Source organism: Falco cherrug, chromosome 6, assembly GCF_023634085.1.
Source record: "Falco cherrug isolate bFalChe1 chromosome 6, bFalChe1.pri, whole genome shotgun sequence".
Taxonomy (NCBI): Eukaryota; Metazoa; Chordata; class Aves; order Falconiformes; family Falconidae; genus Falco; species Falco cherrug.
The window spans coordinates 24,542,090-24,564,170 of NC_073702.1; the positions used below are offsets into that span (position 1 = coordinate 24,542,090).

The 22,081-nt window shown below is 35.8% G+C and overlaps 1 protein-coding gene across 2 annotated transcripts in view; it reads right to left on the minus strand.

Annotated features, from left to right (window-relative positions):
• PXDN (peroxidasin) overlaps window positions 1–22,081 on the minus strand; it is a 90,283-nt gene that overhangs the window by 40,010 nt on the left and 28,192 nt on the right. Inside the window, exons 2-8 of one of the 2 annotated variants that reach the window (XM_055714279.1) lie at window positions 19,184–19,255; window positions 18,071–18,142; window positions 11,591–11,662; window positions 4,352–4,423; window positions 3,708–3,779; window positions 1,519–1,688; window positions 73–190 (exon numbers count right to left, since the gene is read on the minus strand). In XM_055714279.1, the coding sequence (XP_055570254.1) occupies window positions 73–190; window positions 1,519–1,688; window positions 3,708–3,779; window positions 4,352–4,423; window positions 11,591–11,662; window positions 18,071–18,142; window positions 19,184–19,255 (648 nt within the window). The remainder of the gene's footprint in view (window positions 1–72; window positions 191–1,518; window positions 1,689–3,707; window positions 3,780–4,351; window positions 4,424–11,590; window positions 11,663–18,070; window positions 18,143–19,183; window positions 19,256–22,081) is intronic. The other variant, XM_055714280.1, reaches the window with a different exon arrangement.

Genomic DNA, 22,081 nt, shown 5'->3' on the forward strand with positions numbered 1-22,081 from the left:
GCATCCAGAAATGTACACACACCCAGACAAACATGCTTACACCAAGTTTCTCTCTTCCTTTTTTAAACTTACTTGTTTCGAAGCCAGATAATTTCTGGTTTAGGATTGCCTTCAGCTCTGCAAGTGAAGTACACTGTATTCCCTGAGGTAACATCCACATCCTGAGGCTCTGATGTAATTCTTGGCCTCTCTGTATCAACAATAAAATGTATAAGGAACTCTTACTTGTTTTAAAACTACTAAAGAATGGTAAATAAAAGATTTTCCATACACCTTGTAGAAAAACACTTCTCACAAATGTTTTAACTTAAAGTACTTATACACTTAATCAGGATTAAATGCAGTTTTCCCTATGCAGACGTGGCTGTGGGCTTTCTGACTGCCTCCATTGTTCCGCAATACCTTTTAGTAGACTGGAAATGGATTATCCAAATTTGTATCAGGTTCTAAAGTAGCTCTTTTATTTATTTGAACAGAGGCTCAATTTGCTTATGAAGGAAAAACTTTAAAGCAGCAAGCACAAGTGCCATTCAAAGTAACTTCCTCTAGATAAGCATCAGTCCTAACCTGCCTCCTACAGAATAATTTGTCCAGTTCGCTTCCTGCAGTTTCCATATTCAGGCTCCTCAGATGTGCTGAGAGCTGGTAGGATACCATGTGAATTATTCCTGCACCAAATCCCCTTTTTGCTATCTTTTTCAAGAACCTGATAGACACATGGTCCATGGTCATAATTCTACTAATCAGAACTATATCCAACACAACCAAAAGGACAATTTCCTTATTTTATATCTTGGCCTCATCATGTGGCTAGGCAAGCAAATGCCCATAGCTTGATGAGAAATCTGCATTTTGATTTTGGAGCAGAGAGGTGCAGGGCTAAGCCTTCACACCCCTAGGCTGAAGGAATACAGACAAACAAGAGGATTATAATAGACGTGCTTATCCAGTAATCGTTCAGTGACAGAGGATTTCAGCACCTGTACAGGGCACTCCTCGTAAGTATAGCCGAGTAAAAAAAAAAAAAAGAACCAGTGGCCCGACCTTGATTCCAGTAATATCAACAAGAATTTTAACACGAAGATCTGTGAAGTCTGAGGTAATTCTGTACAGCTTCCTTCTTATCTTTCCCTTGTATAGAAGGGAATAAAGGATACCAAACAATATTAACATAACACCAGTGACCCTAGCTTAAAATCCTTTTATGACCAAAACTGAAATATAAAAAGAAAAATAAACTTTTTTTTCTGGATAATCACATTGAGTTCCTCAAGGAGAAATTTCAAACATGGCTGTATTTGTTTCATTAAAGATAGGCTGAGGGGTAAAATCAATCAGTTCTGCCAGGAGACAAAAATGGAGAAGGAACACAAGGAGATTTCTGGAAATAACAGATATTGACCAGAGGTGGTCAGTGGTATTGAAGAGAACAGAACAACAAATCCTAACAAACAAACAAAAATACAGTTCAGGCACATCTAACAAGCCAAAAAAGCCATCAGGAAGTGGCAAACCCACCACAGTTAAGTTCTTCTGGTGTTATCGTGGCCACTGATCTTCCTTGGATCCTTCGTGGATACTCACAGGTAGCTGCTGCTTGAGCATTACCTGACTCTGCATATGTCTTCAACAGCTCTGCCAGCCACAGAATCTCACAGTCACAGTGAAGGGCGTTTGAATCCAAGCGCCTGCACAAAACAAGCAGCCACAACACCTGTTAGCAAGCTTTGACTGTTTTGCCAGGATCAAAATGGTTCTGCAGTACCAGCAATACCTCTACCTGTGAATACAGACAATGGACAGTACAGAACACAGGTGATTATTTCTTGCTTATATGCACTCTGGTAGTCTTTATGACAATGCATAACATTTTTATTGCATGGGCAGGACTGTGTTCAATATAGCTAGCAAGCATCTAAATAACATTCCTTTTTTAACGCCAGTATTCATTGACTAAATCAGGTTTTATTTAGATGTTATACAAACTTTTTTTAAATAAAGAACTTATACCATTCTCCCACATCTTTTTTTTTTTTTTTTTTTCCTGTTTAATATTTATTACTGTAGTAACTTCACAGCTAACTTGACATTTTTACAAGTTCCCATTTTGCAGATCAGGCAACTGAGACAAAGACCCACAGTTTTATTTAAACATTAAGCTCCCATTGAGTTCAGCGGGTCAGTAACTTTGTAAAAAACCTGCCTATTGCAGATAACGAGAACCCATAAATTCTGTTACTTTCTTTCCAGTAGTGAAGGGCCCTGTTACTACATGGAGGACTGCACTTTCTGGTGGAAGGCCCTGTAGGGAAAAAAAACCCATTAAGTACAGAAATCTGTACCATTAAATATATCAGTATACATAGATTGAAAATAAAACTGTATGGCAAAGCAACCTCAGAGTGGTGTATCTTTAGGGGTAGTAAACTTTTTGATCATTTTGTCCTTTAGTATTCTTTTAACTTCTTCTACAAATGCCCAGGTATTATTTCTTCCCTGTTGTCTTATGAAAACCAGGCAAGAACAAGCAAAACTATTTTTAAAGTTTCTGTACAAATGTCTCCTGATATATCAGATGTTACCGGCAGAATTTAAATCTGGAACAAGAAAGTCATGATGTGACCTTTAGGGATAAGCTGTTCCAGGTCAGAGGACACCAGGTCAGTCTAGCTCGGTGTTCTCTTCCACTAACAGCCACTATTTAAATTCCCCTTTACCTATGAATTACGTGAAGAAGCATCCCTTTCCATTCGCTTGAACTCCACAAAAATTTAAGGGAGGTATGAGTGAAGCAGCTACCACTGGAAGGCGCGTGCATCATCAAAATTTACTTTATCCTGCCTTCTGCCCATAGTTAAAGGCATGGTATGTCTTAAACCAGCAGGACCACCTTCCCTTATGTCCCTTGTGATCTCTTTTCCCAGTAGACCTAGCGCTATGGCTCACTGCACAGCACACCCTCATCAGCCCACCCAGAAAGGAGGGTATGAAAGCATCACTGCCTTTCTCAAAATGGCAGTCTTGGGTAATTTAGAGAATGTTTATCCTAGATCAGTGAAGATACAAAGTGAGGGACAGAAAACCATCTGAAAGTCACCTTATTATGGTACTCATATTGAGTTTAAGTTTTTAAGTGGGGGACTTAGAAGCCTCTAATTTTCCAAGTTAATGGCATTTCAAGAAGAACTGGCTCCTGGAGTCGCTTTTAAAGTTATATTCTTAAAAACATGATTATAAAAAGGTGCTTGATGGTTTATCAGATAAGGACAAATAAAAAGAAAATACTGAAATAATCAAATATTGAAAGACATCATAGAAGGATCACCCAGTAAGACATAGACAAGAGGGGGGAAAATATCCCAAAAATAAAATAACAAATAAAATAAAGTGAAAACACTAAAAAAACCCCACAAAGCAGGATCTGTATGTATTATTTAGTCTACAAAAAAAGACCATATGATTACAAATAACTCCAAGACAGGAAACAAACAAAAGGATTTAGTTACTAAAGACAGTAAGATATGAAGCAATGGTCTCAACCTATGTACATAAACAACTGGAACACATCTCTAGGAAAAATTATTTAATATTTAAAACAATTACACAATGAAAGGCATTTGCAAGGAAGATAAACATTGCAAGATGAGACACAGTCTAATTAGATTATTTAAACTTTCTTTAGTTCAATAATAATTCAATTTACTTACAGTCTCTTCATAGATTCTAAGTGACTAAATGTTCCAGGAATCAAATGAGCTATTCTGTTGTTATGCAAAAATCTGTTAAAAAGCACAGAAATACTCATGTAATTCAGATTTTGAAATAGTCATTAATTTACATTCTTCTAGAAACCATTTAAAAGAAAATAATTTTACAAAATAATAATAAATGTAACCATTTTCAGCAATTCTTTGGCTGCTATTTTTAAGTGGCCTCCAAGGTGTATTTAGCGTCCATATGGAGCGAAAGAAGCCATAAAAAGAAGTGACCAAAAAGCAAGGCAGTTCATAAGTATTCAAATGAGAAACTAAAAAAAAAAAAAAAAAAAAAAAAAGTCATAATCTAAATCTACTTCTTCATTCATAACATTTATTTTATGTCAAACATTGATCACAGCTTTCTGGGAAATAGTTTGCAATAGAAAAATACACCACAGGCAATGCTCACTTCTGCATGCCTCTATGGTCAGCCTGACCAACGTGTTCTTGGCAAAGACTATGTAGTAGTTACAATAAAAGATTTAGATAAAAAAATTTATGGGCATGATAAAAATATTATTTTACAGTTTCAAACATTTAATTCAAACAAGCAAGCTGACTTCTGAATCTTACCCCAAGAAAAACAAACTTACAGCCTTTCAAGTTTTGGAAGATGGGTAAAGGATTCAGGTTCCAATGTTTCTATTTGATTAAAGTGCAGATACCTGAAAATATGTTAAACAAAAAAAGAAAATACTGAAACGTTTTTTCTTAATGAAGCTGCAATATTATAAAGCAATTATTGTTTACACACTGTTTACACATCTAAAGGGTGACGATGATGTAGTGGCTTAAATTTCTTCTGTTATTATCTGAATCCTGTACTTGAATCTGAGAAATGTAAGACATGACAAAAAAAAAAAAAAAAAAAAGAAAAAAAGAGGGGTTTGCAGACCACTATATATCATCTCTGTGACTGTACATATGCGCAAAAAAAAAAGTTTGAAAACCATTACTTTGGAGATACTACTTGGAACACTCTCTTGCCAAGTCTAGTTTTCATTAGTATGCACACTTGAATAAATATATATGGAAAAAAGAAAATTATGATTTTTTTTTACAGGAAAATGTTGCCAGTTGCTTAGAAAACTTTTGTAGTTTCTAAATGGACAACATTTTTAGCAGGGAACTGTTCTCATTGCTATCACACTGTGTGAACATTTAAAACTATGCTGAGAAGTAACCTGTTCTAGTCCATGAATACTGGCATTTAAAGCCATGATGAATGGTCTCAAAAAGTTCAAAACCCAAACAAATTCATAATATAAAACCAAGTTTGATTGAACTGCTTTTAGAGAAAGGGCTTTCCAGCAGCTGGTGTACAATTAACCACCACAGCTGTGCTGTTTGATGCTCTGTTGATGCTTATGTAAGCTTTTAATATTACACAGCAACAAATATTACAGAGATGTTAATCCTGTAAAACTGAAAAAGTCTAATGTAACAAGATAAATAACCAGATTGTTAATCTGTAACTACTGTGAAAATGGACTGCAAAGGCAGGACCATTCTAGTCTTGACTATGTTGTGGAGGTACTCTATAGCCTTGCAGATGACAAAACAAGAAGTAATTGGTAAGACTTGCACAAGGAAATGTGAAAATTATTTATAGACTTTGGATCCTTCTAATTTCTAAATGTATCCAGACCTCCTAAAATTTCCTATTTGACCTCTGGCAAACTCAAGGACATTCGAAGAATGTGCATATATAGAAATCACCATTGGCTGAAGAATGAAAAGGAGCATCATTTAAAAGCAAAGAGACCATCTTGGACCCCACAAACTCCTGAAAAAGTAATCATTCAGCATGAAAAGTAATAGGACTGAAATACCGCACATGCTCCAATCCCTGACCCGAGCCGAATGGTCGTCACAGAGTGAGGAAAGCGGGAGCAAGCGGTGATTATGGCAGAGTGATTGCAGCGAGCCCTGGAAGGTGCGTGCAGCGGGGAAGCCAGGCACGTGCCTGGCAGTCTCCCAGATCCCCCGCCAGCAGCAGCACAGCCCGAGCATGAGCCAGCAAGCGATGCCAGGGAGCAATGAACAGGGACCACAGAAAAAGCCAATAAATCAGCACAGATGTGATCAGGCACATCAGAGTATCAAGTCTGCTTTATGCCAGTACAATGCATGGCCACAAATTGTAGCAAGCATAGACTATGATTGTATGCATGAGGAAACAAGAAGCACATGATCATGCTACGCCTGCCAGTCTTCATCTCCCTTTTGAAAATACAAGCCAATTTCAGCTAAATTAAAAAGGCAGACATCTCAAAGGCAGATACTTCCTGCAAGGTTCATCAGAATCACTAGTAGAGAGAAGAGAGACCTCCATCAGGCCCAGCCCTGAGGAAGGACCAGCAGGATAGGGCTGGTATCTGCCCCGTGGACCACCCATGAGGTGGGCAGGCACAGCTCACCCGGAGCCAGGGCTCTGCTCATCCACCTGTCCAGCATCAGCAGCATTTGGGAGGAAGCAAGGCAAGATGGGGATCATGGCAGTGAAAGAGGATACAGGGAAAAACCAGGCCCAACTGTAGGGTTTTTTTACTTCTTCTGAAGCAGCTTTGGTTTTGGAAAAAAAAAAAATACATACACTACTTCTCGTGCAGGCAACAGGGATCTTTTCCTTTTCAACATTGTTAATTGTACTTGCATTTTTATGATTCATGAGCACCTTACAAACACACCTCCTTACCTTCCCAATAAATTAATTTCTTCTAACTCTTTGGCACTGACAAGGTAAGATGTGTAGGTACAAATAATACCTCTTACTAGAGCAAGAAATAGCACTGGTAAAAAGTAGGCACACAGAGGCACAGAACCCCTTCTTCAGGTCCACGGATCAGAGGTGAGATTAGCAAAGACAGGAAAAGAAAGGACACCTCTCTCAGATGGTTTAAGTGATGTATATGTACATCATTAAACTCAAAGCAACAGTTCATAACTGCTGTTCAGTATTCAAGACTACTATAGTTACAGATGTAAACAATACTTTATGTGCCAGAAAACTCATCCTGTTTTGCCAACCAAAGTAATCAGATAATTAAAACAATATTTCTGTTATAAACCTTGCCTTGTTTACAACCTCAAATCATCACAGGTACAACTACAATAATTCAGGCACTGAAGCATATTTTAACAGTTAACTTTACCTCATCAGAAATCACGCTGTCTGAAGTAGTTCAAAAAATCAAATAATGAAGTCCAACTGGAAAATACGCTTAACTGCTTCATATGACAGGTTAGTTGGGTTTTGCAGGTCTTTAAATTATGACCTCAAAAAAGTCCCGAGCAACTTGTCAAGCAATTTATCAACAGAACAAAGTGTTAAATATGTAGGCAAAGTAATCAGCAACAAGTGTAATTCCAAACAAATAGATGCAGAAACCAGATTGCACTGTAAGTCTACAATAAAAAGAATGAAAAAATCCTTGGCTTTACAACCTACAGTTTAATCACATTTTATCACTTATCACATTCTTTTTATCCATGTAGCACATTCATTCTTTTTTAAAGGATTTTTAATATTTTAATTACTATGAAAATTTCTTGGACTGGAAATTCACTTTAAAGGTAATCATTTTCAGGAAATAATCTCACACTAACATGTCTTTACAGAACTCTTATGTTCAGAGTATAAAACGTTCTTAAGAACAGTAGTGTGATATAATGAAATGGGTATTAACAAGACTTTCATAATGCAAATTTAAAAAAAAAGCATGCAAGAGTGATTTTTAAATACTGTGTCTTCCTTTTTTAATTCTGAATTCATTATCAAGGATGAAACAGAAGGGAAGGAAATACTTAAAGGGGAAAAAAAATGTCCAAATGAAATGCACCTAGAGGAAGACAAAGACTTGATCAAATAAGCACGGTACACTTTTCCCTTTGCTATTATTAATCTTGGATATGAATATTTACAGTAAAATTCAGTCCCGGGGCATTTTTCACAGCACTAAATTTAGCATTGTGTGTTCTGTAGCATAGTATTTTTGTAGAGGATTACTTTTAACATATATGCCAATTGCTTATTTCTAATAGTACCTCCACATCTTTGAGGAAGTACTTACAATCCATTAGCCGAGTATAACTTATGTTCTGAATATTTAAATAGCATGTTTGTAATTTTGATTGTTAGAAAGAATTTTTCCTGCATTTATCAAAGAGCTTTCTCTGCCCAGGGGTATGATAAGAATTAACAGGCTTAAATCACAAGGAAAGAGATTTAAATAAGGTATTACAATAATGATATAAAATATTGGAACAGGATACTTAAGGATATTATGGAATCCTCTCTTTAAGGACTTTTAAAATAAAGCTAGATAAATATCTGTTTCCAGTCACATAGGTTTGCTGTCCCTAGCCGATCTTATGTTAGAATAATAAAGACGTACTTCTCAAGGCCCCTTTCATACCTTTTGGGTTTCTTTGTTTATTAATTACTTTTCTTTCGTTATTCCTTCCCATAGGTATTTTTAGCAGCAATGAGACTTTAATCAGGCTCCACTGTGTTAAATGTGCTTAACTGCTCACATACAGTTATGCAAAACCCAGGAACTTTTTGTAATAAAAAAACTGTTTAAAATTCACAGCAACATTTCAAAGCTACTAAAAATTGAATTGAGGGAAATAAAATGAATATATAACAAGCTGCATCACTATATGTAAAATAACATTTTTATCTATTAATTTCCCCCAAATACGTACATGTGGACACAAACTACAGCATAACTCTATTAACAGCTTATAAAGAGCAAAATTAGTATGTTAATATGAAAGTCAGAAGAAAATGCATAATTAGTTTTCCACTAGATCAGGTAAACAGATTTAAATTATTCTATTAGTATTGGGGATCCCTCTAGTTAAGGACTACAGAGAACACTTTTTGTCCCTGATACATACAGCTTTAAAGCCAAGCTCTCAAAAATTATAGTAGATGTTTGGAAGAAAAGTAATGTACACATATCTGGAAATAGGACTGCAGTTAGAGCTCTATCTTGGGATCCAGACACAGCAGACTTGTGACCTCACAAGCCAGGTATCTGTGACATTTCAGGTGGGATTCACTTCTCCAAGCACAGACGTATAGAGGCATATAGCAGTTGTCTAAGCGCAAGCATACAGAGGCAGCTTTCGTTGCCTTTCAGGTGCTCTGGCTGCCTTCCAGCTGCTGCTCTGAAAAATCACAAGTTGCCTGCAGCTTTGTGTCACATTTGCCAGATCCAAACACATCTTGCAGATTTAACAGGGTCTAAATTGGTACTAAGCGGCTACTTTTCACTAAGCGGCCATGAGTGAAGAGTTAGGTGATGAAATATGTATGGCTCAATATGTTCAAGTGCCTAGGACTGCAAAGTTTTTTCAGAATTTACTCTAGCACAAGTGAATTTCAAGATCTGATTCAAAGATCTTATTCCCTTGGCAGAAATTTACGAAGAAAAAGGTCTACTACTACATCAGCAGATAAGAATTCTGCCACAGAGGTTTAAGAAGGATTCTGCCAGCTGCAGTAAATACCAAGTTTATTCTTCCCTTATACATGTAACAGTTCTAAATCAAACTATGTTTACAGTTTCTCTCAAAGAACAATAACAAAACAAAAACCAACACAACAAAAAAAAACAGAAAAATGCTTGCTGTCCTGTGTTGTTTTTTTTTTAAAAAAAAAAAAGTAATTATCAGTTTCATTCAGCTTCACTGGAGTAGAATTACTATGAATCAAAACTTTCCCCGAGATGTGGGCTACAGCATCTACTTCTGCGAACTCTGCTGAGCACTGAGCAGAGAATTGGCTGAGTCAACACATAAGTAGCAAAATGTTTGATAACTTTAGGCCATAGAAACCTCAAATGCAGAAATAATGACCAAGTAGTTGGTACTGTTCCAAACTGAAGTTAGAGGACTTGGGAACTTGTTCACAAAGACTAACTTTAGCCTTGAGAACACAATCTTTCTCCAAGGATAATGTGATAAAACAGAACCTGTAGAGACAGAACCTATTTTTATGCTAAAGATGCTTAAATGACAAATCTCTCAAACTACAAATCTCAGTGAATACCCTCCAGCCCTGCCACTGGCTTCCTGTGCTCCCATTTTCCCAGCTGGCAAGCCTTCCCTTTAAGATCTGCACAGGAGAAGGGTCTAGAAGAAGTGTGCTTTCTGATGTGCACCCAGCAGGGCATTAACTCCCCCGGCAGCTCACCAGACCAGCCATGTGCACTGCTTGTGACAACTGATGCTGTGACATAAGGGCAGTCCCTGAGCAGTGACCATGTCAGGCTCCATTTCCATACTTCCCAGCTAGCGATGAGACTCAAATCCTGTTTAAAACTTAATTTCATATAGAATAATGTTGATGTCTCAAGTCTGAGCTTAAGTTGACAGCATGATATCACTGCAGGCTGAGAGGCTTAACTGCAACCTAGCAGGAATGTACATTCAGAAGGTGTTAATATTCCAAAGTGATTTATGATTTTTAGTCATGAGTCAACAGGAAATAGAGCAAAAGAAAAAAGGATAAAAAGGATAAATATTGCCACTTACAGCATATCAGGCTTGTGGCATGGGGAAGATTATTATTTTGGAAGTATTAGTAATTCAATAAATAGGCCTCAATATTTAGAATTCTACACAGAAAATAAGAATTGCTATTAGCATGCAAGTAAGCCCTACCAGTTGCTGTCAATATGCTGCAGTAATCATTTCTAGAGTAGGAGGAAGAGAAAGGCATTAAGGAAAAAAATGACATTTTTATATGTTTTATAATTACCACTTTTGTTTTATATAGAAGCTCTTCCTTCAAAAGGCATCTATTGCCCTGTAAAATGAGCTTGTATGATTTTGTCCACATCTGAAATGTCATTTTATTTCAGATACACACTGTGTCCACTACAGGTTTATAGTAACAAGGAAACTGGTATGTATAGAAAATTTGTTTTACACTGATAACACCGTCATGAGTTTCAAAATTTATGTTGGTCCTAGAAGAAAGATGTTCAGCTCCCAAAATTCATATGCTACAAAACTCATTGGTCTAGTACTGTTATTTGGCAGTCAGACTATGAAATAGCTATGCATTTATAGCTCTTTCTGTTTTCCTAAACATTACCACAATGAATGTATAGCAATGCTTTCTGATTATGAAAAAAAAAAGTATAGTTAAACTTAACGGAATCAATACAATCAGTTTTTGTTATGTTAAGGACTGCATTTTTCATTCTTTTTCAACAGAAATTATTCTTCAGTCATTACACAGGAAACTGACTATGATTTTAATCAATCTTTCCAGAAAACACTACTGAAACACCTACATTACAAATTATTAACTTTCTTACTTCTTAATATGGCAATCATTAACACATATGAACAATAGTAAGGTTTTAATTTTGAAATCTCATTTTAAAATATAATAAAACTGGGTTAAACTTCCAAGAGACTAACTGTGCTTTAGTTATGCTGCATAAAACAAACTGCTGCAGTCAAAGGAATTGCAATGTTATAAAACCTACAGAAATTAAATCAAAATATCTAAGCCATACACATTAGTTTTCAACATTTTCCACAATAATGTGTCTTCTTCATCAAAGCTATGTAACAATGTACAGGGACACCAGAAATGCAAATCACAAATAAAAGACAAACATAGAAATGAGGAATTTGACACAGAGATCAATTGTGTTTCTTGACATGCAAATGATTATGGGGCTTTCTGCCTAACAACCCAGGGAGTGCAGACATGCAGAGCATGCAGGCAGTATGGATCAAGGCGTGCACTTTTCCTCTGCAGGGGAACCATGGAGATGACAGCACAGAAGAGAAAAGGCACTTACAGTTGTTCTAGAGAGGCAAGTCCTTTAAATGCTTGCCTGTCAATTGACTGGATTTCATTCTTGTACAAATAGCTGAAACAAGAAACAATCAGTAATATTAGTACACGAACAAGAGCTACATGAAAGTGGAAAAGAAGAATTAAGTTGACACATGAAGATAGTTTTTCAAGTACATATTAGGAAAAAAAAATTACAAAACAAAAACTAAACACATACACATAAAAATACTTTGTCCTTGAAATTTTGTCCCAAATATTTGTCAGGAAAGACAAAAGCGTGGAGCCTTGTAGGCCCTGAGGCTGTCACCTGGATGGTCTTGGGCTTCCCAGTGCTCACTGTTACATTACTTACTGTTTCTTTGCCCCTCAGTTTCTTGATGGGCTTGCCAAAAGTCAAAATAAATTCAACTCAACAGGACAGAATTGCATCAGAAATGCCTTTGCCAGAACACACTGGGGATGCCATTGGCCTCTGATTTTCTTTAAAATCTCATCCAAATACTGGTACAAATACTCAAATTATGATGGAATAAGTCTTTTCACTGGACTTGGAGAACAAACAGTGAGAATTTCTGTAACTCCACCTGCACCACCTTTTGAATATTTACAAAAAAATACACATTAGAATATTGGTATCACATCCATAAGACAGCATTATATATTTCTTTTAGCGCTTTGTAGAATACGGACATTAGGTCCCCATTGATACTCTATAATATAAACAGAATAAACATATGCAGAGTACCAGTATGTTCGCATGTGTTTATACCTTTTCTACAGAATTAAAATAAATCAGGATGTATCAGTGTATGTGCTCACATTCATCGTGCTTTTAACAGCAAGAATGGTTTAGCGAGAGGGTGCTGGAGAAAAATCACGCAGCTTAGCTAATGACTGCAGTTTCTCCATGGAGGCAGCAAATGAAAATACTTATGGGGTTCAGTGTCAGTCACTGTCTGTGTTAGGTTAGGAACAGGTTTGCGGTTTAGAACTTTCTCACAATTATTTGACAAATGATTTGAAACTCAGTTAATCAGGCATGGATTTCTACAAAAAAAAGGGGTGAAGAGACTTTGGACCACAAATGGCTTTATTAGCAGGCATTTTATTAGTAGTGGTTTTGGCTTTTCTATTATTACTTTTTTCAATATGGAGTAGCACATTTCCGTTGTGTCTAAATATAGTTTTCCAATGCATTGCTTGCCGAGGTTCCAACACATAAATATACAGACTCAGGAGTACTTAATGAACATAGATACACATCCGAACAAAAAGCAGAGTTCCTCCAATAACAGAATAACAAGGAAGCAAAAATTTGAGGTGTTTAAGATGCTCAAAATTATGAACAAATTAAACTGGGGAAAAAAAATAGTCACGTGCAATTACTGTAAAAACTTTTACCATAATTTGAAAAGAGAGAGGACAGATGTATTAAACATTTTGGATGTGGAATTGGTTTTTATTCTATTTGAAAAAATATTTCATGAATATTCAAATACTTGTTTTGACTCAGAAATATCAATTCATTTGAGGATCATAAACATTACAATTTTGTATCTCCTTGATTTTCTTTTCTGTATGATGTTAAATTCCTACCTTATTTCCAGCGAGAATTTTAACTGCACCATTTCTTCCCAATCCTTAGAAAATTTCAAGGACTGAACAGCTGAAGTGTTATTTGCCATTCTTAATGCATTCCACTTGGCAATGTGGAAATTCCTCTTATTCCTCCAACTAAACTCCTGATCAGACCACCCAACCAGAGTGGGCTAAAATGGTTTTAATAACCAACCTCAGTTAAGCGTCTCTTGTGGGCATTTGAAGAATTCTATTCAAGAAATCTGAATTAATCCAATTTGGAAAAAACCAAAACATTTTACCATAATCACTCATGTAACTTTTATCTACTTTTGGCAGACAAAATAAGGCAGAATGAAAAACAAAGGTGAGTGAGAGGAAGAGTAGGATAGCGACTGTAGTTTTGCAGACTTTTACCACCATATCGCAGGGAAGGGAGCAGTCTTTCGTGTCCCCTGTTGGAGCTCTTACCAAGCCACTGTAGAGAGACTTTATTTGGGATTCAGTTTTAAACTACAACTTTTTCCATTCTGATCAGAAAACCCTTAGCTGCAGGACATTCAACTGACCTCAGTCCATCATGTCTGCCCACTGCTGAGAAACTCCAAATCTACAAAAACATGTTTCCCATGACAGATGTGCTAACCAGACTTACATTTAATTGTGTAGCTGTTTCCCTCAGGATATTAACAGAAAGAAAGATACATAAATATTTACCTAATGAAGAGAGAGATGACAGAATACAAAATACAAATAAGTAGCACTTGCAAAAAATATTTATGTCTTTCTAAAATGCTACTGTGCCTAACAAGTAAAACAAACACCGCACTGATTAACAAAAACATTCTCAAAATTTATCCCAGCTACATTAGCAGAAAACAGATTTAGGGTATAATTAGGGAAAAAGTAACATAATTTATTTACCTAAAAGCTTTCTTACAGAACTGAGCCAGTAAATTTTACAAAGAATGAACAAACATTGGCTTAAGATGACAAAGGGATATATTCTATTAAGACATTTAATTATCTTTTGCCAATTACTACTAACTGTTTTCAGAAGACTTTAAAGAAATAGCATTTTTCGGAAAAGCAGGCAAGGCTGATAAAGGCCAGAGGTACTGGTCATATACTTGGGAAATGAACAAACAAATACTTAACCAGTTATCAGGAAATTAGAAAAAAAGTAGTTCTAATTAAGACATTTGTCAGATCCCCTTATGACGATAATTTTTGTGGGGGTTTTTTGCCTTTTTTTTTTTATGGACTGTATTAAAAGTCATATGATTTAAGGAAAGTAAGATCCAGGCATATTTATTTGGAACTAGAGGGGGGAAAAAGGTAAAAAGTAATAGCAATATCAGGCATTGTAGAGTTAAACCTGAGAAGTAAATAAGTATAGGAAAAGATCTATATAGAAACATAAAGGAGATGGTGGAATTAGCAACATGAATTGCAAAGAAATGAGATTCAGAATCACTGGAGGTGTTCAAAGGACAAAGCAACATGACCATGACAGCAACAGTGGCAAAAGGCACAGGAAGAAACATGACCTAATCCCATTTCTGGAAGGGTGAGGTCAGAAACTCAGCACTTTGGCAAGCCTGTAACATATCATCTACCACTATTACTTCATTCACCAAAGGCAAAACAAACCTTACATGTTCTCCTTTAGTATTTCCAGAACTGATATACTTCATACAGTGTTATTTTCCATTTATCAAGTTTATTGCAATGTTGTTATGTCTGGTTCCTCACCTCTCTGTTTCTAAGTGAACATGCATTAATGCGGTTGCCAAAGTTCTTCTCATTCTCCATTTTTATTTCCTTCACTTACTTCACACTAGCTTTCAGTTTACTGTTCTGTAAATACCAAGCACCTTCCCTGGAATGTTGTTCGTTTTTTTTAAATTGCTAATCTAAATTTAGGGAGGAGATAAGGAAAAATATAAAATACTTTCTTTTTAACTTAACCTCATTTTTCCCATTGCTGATTCCAAATACTCTAGTATCCTACATGTTAAAACAGTAGTACATGTCTACCTTCAATTCCCAATTATCTTCTCTCTTGGAGACTAAACTGTTGGCTTTCAGGATCAGGAAGGATTATCCTACCAAGCGTCCACAAATCTGCCTGCATCTATATTATAAGGGTGGGAAGCTTTTCTTTCTGTACTACCACCTGTAGTCAGTAAACTGAATAACTCACAGGAAGTCAATTAAATATATTCAGTGTACCATGTACGTCACGTACACATATACATATAAATCTTGCATCAGGAGCACAGATTACAAATGTTACCAATTGTCTTGCTCATATCAACTTCTAAAGCTTATTTTAGACAGGAGTGTTTACAGTATCCTTTGTAGAAGGGGGAACAGAAGATGATCTAAAAAATTATACAGAATGACTGAAACGCAGAGAAAAAAATATATATATTACGGATGGGGTCCAAGCTACTAATGCCTTTTTGACCCTTAATAAGGGACCATATTGCCAACACCAAGGTATATGAAACAAAGACAGACAGACAGAAAAGGAGAAAGGTTGGGGGGTGGGGGGGAGGTATCCTCTTGGTTTCATAGCAGAACAATAATTACATTTCTTTCTTTCCAACTTTTAGTATATGAATTCAAAGACAAATCATTACCAGAAACAACATAGCAAGAGCACACAAAACTGTTTACAGAACTGTCAAAATTTCAATTGCATATGGAACAAGATTACAAAGATTCCTAAAAAATAAGCTACAAAAATCATACGTGCATAATTTTCTTGTTATAATGTAAAGATCAACTTTTACAATGATGAGTAATTTCAATGCACAGAAATTTAGAAGCTATCATTCTGTCAAAATCTATTCTTCAGACAGACAACTCTGAAAACATGTGTGCCTCATAAAACTCTATGCTCAACTTTACAAATAAATACTACAAAGAAGCATTTGAAAATTCTAGGGTTTAATACTTGCTGGAAAAATATTTTGTCCAAAAACACAAAAACTGATCAGCAGAGGTACAGGAATGGGCCTTAACATACATCTCTCAGACACTGGTTTTTATTTTTTTAAAACTATAATGTATTATGTTTTATACTTACATATTTGATATATAACTATATAGTTACAAGTATTTTTGTAATTTATACATACATATTTACTAATGGTTACACACTTTATATACACTTATGTTTTGCTAAATCAAAGCCACTGAGAAATGACAGGTTTTCTAAAATTACTCAGCGAGTTATACATTTTCAGACAGTACTTGAGTTCTCATATGAACAGAAGTAACACCATGGACCAATGATCTCATTTAATGAAAAACAACAATACAAGTTAGGTTTGCAAATATCCATAGGATCAGGCCATACGAAACCTCAAATATTCCAGATTGTTTGGTTTTATAATATTAAATTCTGAACAATATTTCTAAGTTCTGTACAATCTCTCCCCCCTAATTTATACTTCATTTGATCCTACTGGGAAAAAAATTGTCTGTTTTCTACCACATTGAATTTTATATTCCAATTTTCTTACCAATACAGATCTAAACATTATTACATGTATATGAAAACAAATCATAGTTCAGTTACCTCTTTTCACTCTTTTATTGAGCTGAGCAGAGTGCATAGTTGGGTTTTATCTCAGGTTTACAATAGCTAAGCAAAGGCAAACATGGAAATAAAGAACTAAGAACAAAGTAATATTTCTGCACAGCTGTTGACCATGGAAAGAAGCTTAGCCACCCTGAATTAGTAGACCTTACATACTCCACTACCAGATCCACCATACAAACCCCTATTGTACAAATACAATCATCGTGGACACTAATAACTATTTGGGGACAGTCTGTTCAATATTCTTTTTCCTCCTATTGTATCTAAACAATTTTATTACTGAAAAACAATACACATAAAAATGAGACCAGGAAATGTAATCAAACACAGCCTGGAAAACCAGGGAACATGTCTGCACAAATTTACGTGATTTTTATTTTCCTCCCTTCTCCCACCTCCTTACAGCTATTCAGGCTGTATTCTTGAAAACCAGATGAAGCTAAGCTTCTGAATTGTGCGCAAACAATGGAATCTCAAAGTGACCATTATTTGCTATACAGCATTCAGGCAACGATCAATACTCCAAGACAACAGAGTGAAACTTTTCTACATGACAGTAGATAAGGTGGACTCCAGAGACTACAAATGTGAATCCATGACAACCTACTTTTCAGCTTCAGTCTTTTATACAGATAAAAATAACATTTTTTATGCCTTTTGCTTATTCAGGTAATTAATCACTTGTTAAGTTTGCTAAAATTGGGAGGAGTTAGTCTTAAAAAATAGAGGGTGCCTGAAGACATAGAACTTATGGCAAATCATATAGGTACTTTTCTATTTTATGTTTGATTTAAGCTGTTTAACTATTCCTAAATTGTTCACTGAATGTAGTATAAATTTGTAAGAGAAAAGTTATATAAGTTACAAGCTTCTGCAGACACAAATCCTGGACTAGCTGCTTTTTAAGCCACTTTTCAAAACATAAACTTTAAAAGTACCTGTATGATTGTTTCAGTGAACCGTTAAAGAGGTGACTTCCTAAACCTTTCAACACATCCCTTTATAAATTATGTTTTAAGATGCATGTAATAAACAGCAACTAGTAAGTTCTTTAAAAACTACTGCCTACAGATATCAGGCTAATATTAGCAAATCTCAGTGCACCTTCATATAGAATAAGAGATTCACAGTTGTCCCCACCCCATAAATGAATTTCACAGATTTTTCAAAGCAGTTTATCTCCTGATATAGTGGATCAGATTAAAACACAACCTCAGACTAAGACACTTTCCCACTGAAGTAGTTCAGTTAGACATTGATGCAAAAAGTGAGATTCATTTAACTTACAGATATTTCAGATTTTCAAGGTCTTCAAATGCCCCACTAGGTATTCTTTTGATTTGATTGTTGTTTAGAAGCCTATATAAAGAAATAAATAGCCATTTATTTTAACATACAGGAATAGTAGGGGGGGAAACGTGTAACAGCAGGTGTAATGTAGCATTAAAAGGAAAACTTAAAAAAATATATATATTTTTCCCCTAACAGTAACTGTTAGAAGAAAAGTTATGTGCTTACAGATGCTCAAAGTCACTACCTTGCAGAAGATTCTGAAAAAAATAGAAAGAAATTTAAAAAGTAAAAAAATATCTACAAACTGAAAAAATGTAGGGGTTTTGTAGGTATCTGAAATGAGGATGAAGGGAAAAAATTTTGGTCTCAAATCTACACATCAGTTTGAAATTGATAAAATCAATAGTAACAAATATTTGTCATTAGCAGGTACATTAAAGTGACTTTTCCTAGATGGATCTTAGCAATATTCTGGTGTACTGGGCCCTTTACACCATACTGCAACACAACTGTATTCTGGTGTGAACACACAGTACAATATTTCTCAATACACGTGTTATGTGTTTCCAGGATAAATAGGTAAGTGATTGAAAGCTCACTGATATCACTAGCAAAGACCTCCATAAAAAGCAGCTCATTAGGAACAAAAACTTCCAACTTCTCACAGTCTTAGTGAGCACATTAGAATAGGAAATTTCAAAACACTAGAGTTTGTCAAATATTTTGTAACTGCACCACATTTGCAACTCTGAGCCTTTGAATAGCTTTGGTTTAACTCCATGACTTATCATGTAATATTCCACTAAAGTCACTTAGCACAATTTGGAAAAAATTATACAGTGAATATCTGTATTTTTCATACCTCAAATTAAAGTATGTTAATAAAACATTAGGATGGAAATAAATTTCCCTTTTTTTAATATACATATATCTGATTTTGTTTTAAAACACTTTGAGCCTAAAATCCACTTCCCTCACCTGTGTAAATACTACAGATGAAATTTTTGAGATTACTTACCTGTGATAAGTGAGCAAATTTGGCACATTATCAAATTAAACACATTAAATCAAAAGGGGAAAGGGCCTTAGGGCTGAAAAATAACTTACAGTGTGTTCAGGTTTTTAAGCCGTCTAAACTCTCCAGGCTGGATTTCTTTAATCCTATTAAATCTTAGGTCTCTGTAGAATAAAGGAAGAAGAATCACATTATAAAAAACCTATGTATTTTTTCACATGGCAAACTGAACTAAGCACAAGTCTTTTGTGACCACTGTGACCAGCCTCCATCCATAAACCATAGCTTTTGACAGCAGCAGAAGGCAAAACAAATCCAAACACTGTTTGACAAGTCTAAGCAGAGGACTGACCAAACCCAGCCTCAGCAGTCAGTGCTGAAGGCTCTATCCAAGTCAAACCTGTGGTCATGAAGGATGTTCTCTTCCACAGTGAAGCAACTTGCAATGGGATGTTTCACTGAATTGAATCGTCTATGTTTTTTAAAAGCTACTTGTAAATAATACAGTAAGTAAACAGATATTGAAAAATTTGGATCAGAAAAAAACACTCAGGAAAAGAGAAATAGCTTTCAAAACTTTTAAGACTTTTTTTTTTGTTGTTGTTTTGGGTAAGGAGGTTTAAGTGCCTTCTATTGTCCTGCTTTTAAAATCTGTAAATCCAGCTGCATAAAGCTGTCTATTTTCTTATTTAATTTTACTTTCTCTTAGTTTTTACTATGTTTTTACCATCTTCAGTTTCCTGTTAAATCTATACCTTAATGAGAACTTCTTAAATCAGAAGGAAACCAGTTTCTCGGGCGAGGTGCTGTAGAGTGAGCAGGGATAGAAAGCAAGATGGCAGCCATGCAGGGGTGTGGGGAAATGCCAGGGCTGTGCCAGTCTCACACCTCTCTCCTGCAGAGAGGCGGCAGCAGCTCTTTCACCCCTGCCCACCTCCTGTCCTCCACTGGGTACGAGTCTCATAGTCTTGCTGCTTGTTTGCACTGGCTGTTGTATTCCCAGCGGCTCAAACTGATTAAACCAAGTCGTCGGGACCAGCAATAAACACATAAAATAAAACAACAACAACCACCCAAAACGAAAACAACCCCACAACACAAAACCCCCCAGAAAACACTTTTCTGCCTGATTAGCAATCTGAACAGATTTCCTGGGCGATCATACAGGTGGGACAGGGACTGTGAGGAAAGATCAAGACCAGGAGAAAGGAAGGAGGACAGCACACCTGCCCTGTTCCCTCCCTAGCAGCACACCAAGGCACCAAGGACACCAGGACTGTATAATCCCCGACAAGCTAGAAGGGAAACAAACAGAAAGCGAGTAAAATCTGAAAGACCACAGTTATTGCATTGTCTTTCCTAGAACACACAGTTATTGGTTGCTTTCAAAAGGTAGGGCATAAACTTGTCATAATGTCAATCTTTATACCAAAACCTGTCCTCATTAAAACACAAATATGCACTGTATTTTAACAGGTAGTATGTTATCAAGAAGTGTCTCTAGAATTTATTTAGTCAAATGAAATCTAGAAAAGCCAAGAAAAAGCCAGCTGCATACTAATCCCATGTAACTCCACTGGCTGAGGCTGTAAGTCTTGGGGGGTAGAGTTGCCTTAAGTCTTTTGCACAGAGCATGCTTAAGCATCATTCCTCATCAATCAGCCCATCAGGGCTTATTCAGCCCTGGAATAATGGCCTCAGAAGGACTTTTTCTACATAAGTGGTTTAGGATACGGACGGACGGTTCATTGTAAGGAAAGGATTAGACATGTGGTTCTGTTTGCATTACACGCCACCAAAATATTTGATCAGTGACTGGAATAAATGAGGGATGCAAACTGCTATCCCTTATTTAGATGCATAGTTAAACTGCCTGTAGACATGCAGGACAGCCCCCTTACTCAACTGCCCGCTGAACTGAGGATTTCCAGAGCAAGAAGCAGAAATTGTCACGGCTTGAATTTGTTCATTACAAAAGCATCTTCTTCATTACAGCAAAACTTTTTTAATCACTCACACAAAACACACACATCCCTGACGAGAAAGACGTGCTGCCTATGAGTCACTGAATCTCAAGTGCTGAGATTTTCTAAAAAAACATTGCATCTCATAGCCTTCACTGAGAGAATATAGAGATGATCCCATCATTGGGCATGATTATTGAGACCTTTTTCTAAATTATCTGAAATTTTATTGTGTTTCAAAGCAGCATTTTAATTTTGATTAAAATAATCAAAAGTGCAAAAAGCCAATATTCATGAATGGAATATTGAAAAGTGGGTATTTTTCAAATTCCTCAAAATACTATTACAACTAGAAATAGTTAGCTCCTGAACAACAAGAGACTTTTCAAATTGATTTTTTTTTTAAAGTTCCACAATTAAAAATAAATATTTACGCAAAGTAGGAATAGACCAAACCTGGAATGTCTTTTTATATGTAAACTATATATATTTGTCTATATGAAAAGCAAGCCTATTCCCTGCAGTGAAGCAAACAAGTATGTAACTTTCATGAATGCAATGGAGCCAGTCCTCTGAGTCAGCATCAAAATGAGCACCTTTCTGATGTGTCAAATCCATTCTGCAGTAACTCACAAGGATAACTAGGGATCAGCAACGCCAATCAAAATAATTCATATTATTTTACCATCACTGCATAAAGTGATATTTTACCCCAACTCTTGACACTATTGCCCTTCTCATATGAAGCTGTTAAAACTAAATAACACATCATATTTGAAACCCTACCCATTCACTGTCATTCTCCATATAGGTACTAAAAAAGCTGTAACAAAACACAGCACCCAAATTTTCCCTAGAGCCCAGTACATTTGGTATCTGTAAGTAAAATGTTTCCTAGAAAGCCAAGAGGAAAACAAGCCATTTCTATAAAAACTAATCACATATTTTGTTTAAAACTAGTACTCCGGCTATATTAAAATTGGAGAAAAAACAATGTTAATCTTACTAAAATGTAGAATTATGATT